Here is an 8,843-nt window from a genome sequence, read left to right on the forward strand (position 1 = left end):
TGGACAAGCAACCCCCAGGCAGCCCCCATCAGCCTCCCCCAAGGGGGCCAGGTCTGAGCCCCACTTGAGGTGACTGCCTGAGGGCTCGCACCCCCGCCATGTCCCCTCTGCGTCCCCTCTGTGTCCCTTGTGGCTGCAGGCCACGGCCAGGAGCCCCCCAGGGCTGCTCCAGCTGGAGTGGGGACCAGGGGCAAGTGGGGCAGCCTGGCAGTGCCCCTGGCTGAGACCGGTGTCACCAGGGGAGGGACCCCCACAGAGCCCCAACCTCGTGGGGACACGGCTGTGGGTGCTACCTGGGGGGCACCCAGGTGGGAGCAGGATTGGGGTCAGGGTCTGTCCCCATGGATCTTATCCCACCCCTCCCATTGTCCCCACAGCCGTCTGCGTGGCAGGATGGGGATGTGGCACCCCCAAACTGATAGCGCCGTTTTTGGGAGGGGGGTGGGGAGAACAACGTACGTGTGCTCCAGGACAGCTGCACCAGGCTGTGGGTGTCTGCACGGCAAGGAAGGGGTTAATGCGTGCCGCGGGGTGTCGGGGTGCCGGGGTGTCCCCGTGGCCGGTGCGCCCAGGCTGCTCCTCGCACCGGTGACCTCGCACCACTGCCATGGCAACGGCGCGTGAAGTCACCGGTGCTCGCGGCGCGGTGCCAGCGTGGGCGTCCGCTCCCGCAGCCCGCTGTCACCGCGCGCCCCGTGTCCCCCCAGGATGAGCTGCGCCCCCGCCAGCGCCGACGCCTGACCCTGCCACCATGCTCGTCAAGGAGTACCGCATCTGCATGCCGCTCACCACCGAGGAGGTGCGTGCGTGGTCCCCCCGGGGGCGCGGGGGGCACTGGGTGGTGGTTCTGGGGGATCTGCTCGCAGATGGGCTGGGGGACACCGCGGTCCCCGCTGCCGTCCCCTCTGGGGCAAGGACCGTGCCTCGGTTAAGTCATTTTGGCCACGGCTGTTGGGTGCGGGATGCTCTGTGTGATGTTTTGGGGTGCGAGCACGGGACCCCCGGCACGTCCCATCGCTGTGCATGGCGTCCCCGGGGCACAACGCCTGGGGCAGCGCAGAGGTGGTGGGCAAAGGGCTGCGGTTTGGGTGCTGGCGGAGCAGCCCAAATCCCCGCCGGCAAGCAGCAGCGATCAGTGGGGCCATTCTGGGGAGCAGGGGCTCGCAGCAGCTGCGCCCACACCTGCGGGTTTCTGGCAGCACCTGGGGAAGGTTTGCGGTTAGGCGGAGCGGCGAGGAGACCTGCCTGGCAGCCGGGATGATGGATGGGATCTCCGGCACAACAACAACGCGGTTATTGCGCCGCCGCACCGCCGAGTACGGGCACACACGGCCATGGTTTTTTTTTTCCCTGGCCCGCCCGGGCAGGCAGGCAGGGAAATCACTGCAGGTACCTGGGCAGTGGGAAGGGCAGGATCCGGCCCTCACCCAGGCATGAGAGCAGGGGGACCCTGGGGAGAATCCTGCCTGCTGCACGGCTCGGGCTCTGGCACCGCTTTGCTCTGTGCCTCAGTTTCCCCTCTCACTCACTGCAGTACCGCGTAGGGCAGCTGTACACCATCAGCAAGCACAGCCACCAGGAGAGCGAGAAGGGCGAGGGCGTGGAGGTGGTGAAGAACGAGCCCCACGAGGACCCCGTCCACGGCCCCGGCCAGTTCACCGAGAAGCGCGTCCACCTCTCCAGGTGAGGCACCCGCCCGCGGTCCCATCCTGCCCCAGCTCCACGGGGACGCTGCTGTGCTGGGGGGCACAGGCAGGCAGTGGTGTGAGCCCGTCCCTGCTTCCAAAATCCTCAGGGAACAGCCTTCCCAAAGTGGGGCTGCACCTGCCTCCTGGGATGCGCCCACCTTTTGGGGGATGCACCCATCTCCCAGGGGTGCCACCATCTCGTGGGGGCTGCACCTGTCTTGGGGACTGCACCCATCTCCTGGGGTGCACCCATCTTCAGGGACTGCACTCATCTTTGGGGTGTGCCCATCTCCTGGGGTGTGCGCACCTCCTGGGGGCTGCACCCATCTTTGGGATTGCATCCATCTCCTGAGGGCTGCACCCATCTTCAGGGACTGCACCTATCTCCAGCGGCGCACCCGTCTCTGGGGGTGCACCCATCTCTTTGGGGCCTGCACCCATCTCCTGGGGTGTGCGCATCTCCTGGGGGCTGCACCTACCTTTGGGGACTGCACCCATCTCCTGGGGTGCACTCATCGCCTGGGGGCTGCACCCATCTTTGGGGACTGCAACCATCTTAGGGACGTGTACATCTCCTGGTGCGCACCCATGTCCTGGGGTGCCCCCATCCTTGGGGGCCGCACCCTCTCCCGGCACGCACCCCTCCATGGGTCCCGCAGGTGGTAGGGCACTGCACCGCCCCAGGCTCTGCGGGGACACCCCCGGCTGCTGCCCTGCCCTGCCCGTCCTGGGGTGCCCCCGTGTCCCCACACGCAGCCCCAGGTGCCCGTCGGGCATCCGCAGGCACGCGGCGCTGCTGTCCCCGTGTCCCCGCCGCCAGCTGCGGCGCGCGGCCGAGCGTGTACCGGCAGCTCCCCCGCCAGGGAGTCGCTGGCGTTAGACGGGATATTTTTAGCTGCGGCACTCACGATTCTCCTCCTGGGGATGTTATTTATAACGCCTGAAAATTAATCAAAAAACACCACCCGGCTCCCCGCCGCCGGGAGGGAGGCAGCCGCTGTGGCGAGCGGGGCCGGATCCTGCCCGGGGAGCGGGGCCAGGGGTGCCTGTGGGGGACAGGACCGTGATGGGGACCTGGTCCTGGGGTGATAGGGAGGGTCTTGGGGTGATGGGAGGTCCCTGTGGGTTCTGGGGTGGTGGAGGGGTTCTGGGGAAGGGGTGAGGTCTCTGGGGAGGCGATGGGCGTCCGGGAGCTGTGCTCAGCAGGGCAGGGCCATGCTCCTGGGCCGTATCCTGCCTCCCTCCCCTGCAACAGCAAGCTGCCGAGCTGGGCCCGGGCGGTGACCCCCCGCATCTTCTACATCACGGAGAAGGCCTGGAACTACTACCCCTACACCATCACGGGTGAGACCCGGGTGCGGGGACGGGGCCGCACGGCACTGCGGGGCCAGCCGTGTCCTGGTCTCACCTCTCCCTCTCTTCCCCCACGGTGCCACCCCGTGATGCCGGCGTGCCGCGGCGTCCCTGCAGAGTACACGGTAAGGAGGGGGCACGGGGGGACCCGGTCCCTTTCCCATCGTGGGGCTGGGGAGGGGGCGCCGGGGTGGGCGTCCCTCGGGGACCAGCTCCCAGGCGCTCTCCCCGCAGTGCTCCTTCCTGCCCAAGTTCTCCATCTACATCGAGACCAAATACGAGGACAACTGCGGGGACAGCGAGAACGTGAGTGGCACCGGCCGTGTCCCTCCCTGCCTCCTGAGCTGGCGGCATGGCTGAGACCCGGCAAACTCATTGAGGGGGGGCACACGCGGCTGGTGCCGACCCCTCTCACCCTCCCTCCCCACCCCAGATCTTCCGCAGCGATAAAATCCTGGGCGACCACGAGGTCTCGTTCCTGGACATCGCCTTCGACGAGATCCCCGAGCGCTACTACCGCAGCCTGGAGGTAACAGGGCTGGGGGGGGAGCTCCCTGGGGTGCCCCGCTCCGGGTCCCCCCGTCCCCGGCTCACGGCCCCGCTCCGCGCCCCAGGACCCCCGGTTCTTCAGCTCGGCCAAGACGGGCCGGGGGCCGCTGCGGGAGGGCTGGCGCCAGCACACCAAGCCCATCATGTGCTCCTACAAGCTGGTGACCGTCAAGTTCGAGGTGTGGGGGCTGCAGACGCGCGTGGAGCAGTTCGTGCACAAGGTGAGGGCGGCCGAGGGCGGCGGGGGCTATGCGGGTGTGGGTGCTGACGGCCGGTGTCACAGGTGATCCGGGACATCCTGCTGATCGGGCACCGGCAAGCCTTCACCTGGGTGGACGAGTGGTGCGGTGAGTCCCCGTGGCGTCCCCCAGCCCCTGCGCACGGGACCCCTGATGCCACCAACCTCGCTGGCTGTTCCTCCGGCTCCCCGTGCCCCCTGCCCGCCCTGCCTGCCCCCCCCAGCTCGCTGCCCGCTTCGCTGCACGCCCAGGATCGCGCTGGGCAAGGCTTGGCCGAAGCGTGGCTGTGGCCGGGCGAGCCGAAATGGCCACCTCTGGGGCCACCGTTGGTGCCATTGCACCAACCTCTCTGCCTTCCAGACGTGTCCCCGGGAGAGGTTTGCGCCTTCGAGACGCAGCTGCAAGCGGCCGCAAGCCCAAAGCTGGGGAGCCAGCCCCCCTAGCTCCCGGACAGCCTCTGTGTGTACGTCCCGTTGGGTTCCCACCTCGGCACACGCCGGTGGTCCCCCGTGCACATGGAGCCCCCCTACGCCACCGCTGCGCCCCCCGGCATGGCTCGGCCCCCCCATGCGTCCCCTCCCCGCAGGGTCCTGCTGCCACCTCGCCTTCGCCCGCTGCCCTGCGTGCCCCCTCCCTGCCCGTCCCCTCTGCTCCAGCCCTTGTCCCCTTCCCCGCGTGCAGCTCAGCGGGGAGGCCGTGCCCGGGGCTGGCACCTGATGGGGTTGGGGCCGCTGGGGGGTGCAGGACGAGGCCGTGCTGGAGGCGGCCGCGAGCCCGCGTGTGCTCGGCAGGCATGACGATGGAGGAGGTGCGGCGGTACGAGCGGGAGACGCAGGAGGCCACCAACGAGATCATCGGCATGGTGGCCCCCACCATTTCGGTCAGCGAGGTGGGGCAGCCCACGGCCACGCACTCGGCCCCCGCCAGCGCCCCTTCCACTCCCCTCAGCGACGAAGCCCCCGACTTCCTCGCCCCCCCCAAAGCTCGGCCCCGCAAGAAGTCGGCGCCGGAGACCCTGACGCTGCCTGCGCTGCGGGAACGCGCCAGCGCCGAGTGAGGCCGCGCCGTGACACCTGCCCGGTCGGACTGTCCTCTCCTCCGTGCCAGCCCTGCCACCCGCCTCGTCCCCTCCAACGGATGCCGACCCCGAGGGGGGAACCCGCCGTCAGGGCGCAGGGGAGCCCCGTGGGGGTGCCGGCGACCCTGAGCCGCTGCGGGTGCCCGTGTGGGACGTTGCCACCATCGCCACGCTGGACCTGCTGTCTCACAGGGAGGGGACGCCCCGCTCCTCCTCCCAGGCAGCATCGGGCCACGGCAGCATCCCAGCCCCTTTGGTCCAGCCGTGGCCGGGCTGGGCGCGTGGCCGTGCCGGGCTGGGTACCGCCGCACTCGGGGAGCGATGCTCGAGCACCACCCTGCAAGGTAGGCACCGGGCACAGGCGGGTGGGTGTGGGAGTGACAGTGACAGCCCACTGCCACCTCCTGGGGCTCCCTGTGGGATGCCAGGGGCCACATCTCCCCACGCACTCCAGGTCTCGCAGTTGGAGGCCGTGTCAGTGCGAGGGGTGCGGGGGCAGGCTCAGACCTGTATTTTCTTTGGGAAAACAAGGTCCTTTTCAGAAATAAAGCTGGAGACGTGGTGGCTGGCTCCCAGCAGTGGTTTATTGGGCTCTGCAGAGGAGAGCTGAACCTGCACCATCGCCACATCCCTGCTCGGCACATGGCACACGCTGGACACCAGCTGGGATGGGCAGCATGAGGGTCGGGGTTTGTGGGGTGGGCCAGAGGAGGTGGGTCGTGCTGGGGAGCTCACCGATGCCTCCAGTGGAACACGGCTCCCTTCCCTGCTAGTCGTCATCGCTGCCACCCTCCAGCTCCCCAACAGAGGCGGCCGGCCCCAGCAGGGCAATGTAGTAGGAGCTGCAGTAGACGGGCACCTTGTTGGGGCTGGAGTAGACCTGCTCGGGCCGCAGGGAGGCAAAGGGGTTGGCGGCGTAGCCCATGATGTGCGTCTCCAGCTCCACCAGGATCTGCAGCGAGGACTTCAGCTCCTGCTCGCTGCCAGGAGAAGGAATGGAGGAGTCCCATGACTGCGTGGCTGGGGTGTTCCCTGCGGGGACATCCCCGCAGCCAGCTTGGGGGGCACACCGGGGGCTCACCTGTAGACGGTGAAGAGGGTGGGCAGGCGGTAGTCCCGCAGCAGCAGCAGCGTGGGCAGCCAGCCTGCCATGAGGTCAGGGCAGGCGTGGAAACCTGCGGGGACGCATCAGTGAGTGGGGGCGCACTGCCTGTCCTCCCCACCCCGAGAAAGCCTGGCTGGTGCAGCGTGAGGCTGCCAGGAAGGACTGAGCGCCCTTAGCAAGGATGGTCCCCGCTCCCCGCCAGGCTCCGGGTCCTGGGCTGAGCCCCAGGACCGAGATCGGGAGCCTAAATGCAGGGACCCCTTTGGGTGCTGCTGGCAGCCGAGCCCCAGGGCGTCACCCCCTGTCTGTGGTGGCCCGTGGTGGCATGGTGCACAGCCGTGGCAAGCCCTGGGCATGTCCCAAAGTCCCCAGCAGCCTCGGGTGCTGCACCCTGGGCACTCACCCGGGTGGAAGCCCACCACCAGGTCGGGGTGGGCGGCCAGCTTGGTCTCCACCTGCCCTTCCCAGAAGTCGTGGTACAGGCCCTTGAAGCTGCTGAGATAGATCCTTCCCTGCGGCCCTGGCGTGGCCAGGGGGGGCCTCATGATGGGCCCGTCCACCACATCCACCCCCACCATCACCACCTCCATGCCCTGCTGCCCCGGGAACATCCGCGCCAGCTCGTCGTAGTCTGTCACCCGGGTGTTGAGGGTCTCCACGTGGGACGCCCCCACCACGTGGATGGTGAGGGGCTTGGCGAGGGGGTCGATGCCAAAGAGCCGCAGCCCCAGGCCGATGGTGAGCGGCCGCGAGTGGAAGTCGGTGACGAGGCGCCGGACGGACTCGCGCAGCTCTCCCTCCTCCGGCCGGGGCTTCCCCACGTTGGCCCAGAGGAGGCTCATGTAGCGCCCGGCCAGGACAGCGCCCAGCTTCTCCTCCAGCTGCCCCTGCATGGCGAACCAGTCCTCCCAGCCTGCCACGTCCCCGGCAGGTTTTGTCCAGGCCTCCGTGGGGAAGGGAATGTCACCTGGGGGCAGAAAAGTGGCTTTTCAGGGGTGGCCCTGCAGGCCAGGCTGCCTGTCCCCCCCCCTTAGCAAGCTGCGGGGATGCCAGGGGTGGTGGCACTGCCAGCCCAGGGTGACCAGAGCTGGGAGGAGGGACCCCACACGCTCAGGGGATGGGCTGGGGGGGGGGGGGGGGGGGAGTAGTGCCCCCTGCCCCACCTGTGAAGACGAGCCACTCCACCAGCCGGTCCAGGGCCACCAGCTTCAGCTTCTTGCAGAACTTCTTGTGCAGAGGCCAGTTGGCACGCTGGCACGCCACGCCGCAGTAATACACATTCTGGCATCTGAGGGGAGAGAGGCAGCGTGCCCACCATTGGGGGTGGCCAGGATCCGTTCCTCCCCCAGCCTCACCCCTGTCACCGGGCTGAGCTCGCCCTTCTGGGAGCCCGGGAACACCCAGCCCCGCTCCACCACACCGCCTCCCCTGTACCTCTTGCATCGGCGGAGACTTTTGGGGTCAGGGAGGGCATCGGGGAGCTTCTTGCACTCGGCGCAGAACTTGAACGTGTCCTCCATCTTCTGGAACATGTCAAAGTAGGTCCGGATGCCGAAGTCACTGCCCCTCTTCCTCCCGTCCATGGCAGATCTGAAGGGAGCCCAGAAGCATCGGGAGGGTGAGTAAGGTCCTGCCCAGCCCAGCTGGGCTCGTGTCTTCCCTCTACGTTTGTGGGATTTCACCTCTGGCCAAGACCATCCTGAGCTGAGCTGGCTGGGGACAGGGAGCCACAGGCATCACCTTGTCCTGGGGGAGCTGGGGCTGCTGGGGGTGCACCCAGGAGCCAGGGGGACAGGGACGCCCCAGCTCAGGGGAAGACACACAGCACCCGCACAGCCTCACTCACTTGTAGTCCTCGTAGCTCTTCATGTTGAGCTTCTGGAGGATGACGTGGGACAGCCCCGGCACGTTGCTATCCATGGCTTGGAAGCCCAGGGAATCCATGTCGGGCGCCCTTGCTGCTGCTGGCTTCTTCGCAGGCTTCTTGGAGGCCTTGCGGGCTGCTCCTTGCCCCCGCTGGGCCATGCCGGCGGTGGGACAGAGGGGTCTGGGCGTGGGGGTGCCCAGCTCCCGGGAGACCCGTCCGGGCGTCTCGACGCTTGTCCCCGTCCCACCAGGAGGAGGGTGGTGACCGGGGTGGCAGCCTGGCCGCACGTCCCGCTCCTGGCACGGCAGGGCTGAGCTCAAATGTCAGCCCCAAGAAGGCCAGGCCTCCTGGCTGGTCTGACACCGATAGTGATAGTGAAGCTATTCCCGTCAGCCCCTCCTGGGCAGGGGCCAGCCCACGCCCGGGGCTCCCCAAAAAGGGGCCGGGGCAGGTGATGGGGTGCCCCCGGCCCCAGAGCTGTCTGAGGGAGGTGTTGGGGGGATGTGAGGGTGATTCGTGGAAGAACTCTATAACTCAAAAAGTTAAAGTAGGCATGTGGTTTATTTCAGCGCCGAGCACATGTGGGATAGCTCCCAAAGGCATGCGCACCTTAATGCAGCAACCTGCTTTGGTTATATGCAGTAAAAAGTTACATATGCATGAAGTTTCCCAATACGCCTATACATAGTCATAACCTATCCCCGCTTTGTATTAAAATCAGCTCAAAAAGTCATTTCCATAAACTCCTCCCATCTGTGCCTGCGCAGTGCCTTCTGGTGGTGGTCGCTGGGGGGTCGTGGGGATGAAGGCCGATAACTCCTCTTCATCACCACTGGTTGACCCCCTGCCTTTGTACAGACTCAGCTGCTCCTCGGCTCTTGTCCAAGCCACGAGGTCGGTCTCAGCTGGTTTTTGGGACAGGTTCCCCGTTTTTGTCAGGAAACATCTTCTGTGAGGGGCCCCG

The 8,843-nt window shown here is 67.5% G+C and overlaps 2 protein-coding genes across 2 annotated transcripts; one reads left to right on the forward strand and one right to left on the reverse strand.

The window, feature by feature from the left end:
* Nucleotides 1-690: 690 nt before the first annotated feature.
* Nucleotides 691-4,886, forward strand: LOC118249329 (cytoplasmic phosphatidylinositol transfer protein 1-like). Its single transcript, XM_050713905.1, has 9 exons — nt 691-799; nt 1,535-1,683; nt 2,944-3,032; nt 3,159-3,166; nt 3,276-3,347; nt 3,475-3,570; nt 3,656-3,811; nt 3,874-3,937; nt 4,621-4,886. Exons 1-9 carry the CDS (start codon nt 752-754, stop codon nt 4,884-4,886), a joined length of 948 nt encoding a protein of 315 aa, XP_050569862.1. The 5' UTR covers nt 691-751.
* A 790-nt stretch (nt 4,887-5,676) lies between these two features.
* On the reverse strand, nt 5,677-8,037 carry MSS51 (MSS51 mitochondrial translational activator). Its single transcript, XM_035549127.1, has 6 exons — nt 7,859-8,037; nt 7,447-7,602; nt 7,176-7,300; nt 6,416-6,979; nt 5,989-6,082; nt 5,677-5,887 (listed from the first exon to the last, which is right to left on the reverse strand). Exons 1-6 carry the CDS (start codon nt 8,035-8,037, stop codon nt 5,677-5,679), a joined length of 1,329 nt encoding a protein of 442 aa, XP_035405020.1.
* Between the last annotated feature and the right edge of the window lie 806 nt (nt 8,038-8,843).

Source organism: Cygnus atratus, chromosome 15 (genome assembly GCF_013377495.2).
Source record: "Cygnus atratus isolate AKBS03 ecotype Queensland, Australia chromosome 15, CAtr_DNAZoo_HiC_assembly, whole genome shotgun sequence".
Classification (NCBI taxonomy): domain Eukaryota; kingdom Metazoa; phylum Chordata; class Aves; order Anseriformes; family Anatidae; genus Cygnus; species Cygnus atratus.

Coding starts and splice junctions, on each gene's coding strand:
- MSS51 (XM_035549127.1), bottom strand. CDS start 8,037: ATGGCCCAGCGGGGGCAAGGAGCAGCCCGCAAGGCCTCCAAGAAGCCT. Junction 6,083..6,415: donor GGTGGTGGGCTTCCACCCGG/GTGAGTGCCCAG, acceptor GCGTCCCCGCAG/GTTTCCACGCCTGCCCTGAC. Junction 5,888..5,988: donor ACCCTCTTCACCGTCTACAG/GTGAGCCCCCGG, acceptor TTCTCCTGGCAG/CGAGCAGGAGCTGAAGTCCT.
- LOC118249329 (XM_050713905.1), top strand. CDS start 752: ATGCTCGTCAAGGAGTACCGCATCTGCATGCCGCTCACCACCGAGGAG. Junction 1,684..2,943: donor AAGCGCGTCCACCTCTCCAG/GTGAGGCACCCG, acceptor CCCCTGCAACAG/CAAGCTGCCGAGCTGGGCCC. Junction 3,812..3,873: donor TGGAGCAGTTCGTGCACAAG/GTGAGGGCGGCC, acceptor CCGGTGTCACAG/GTGATCCGGGACATCCTGCT.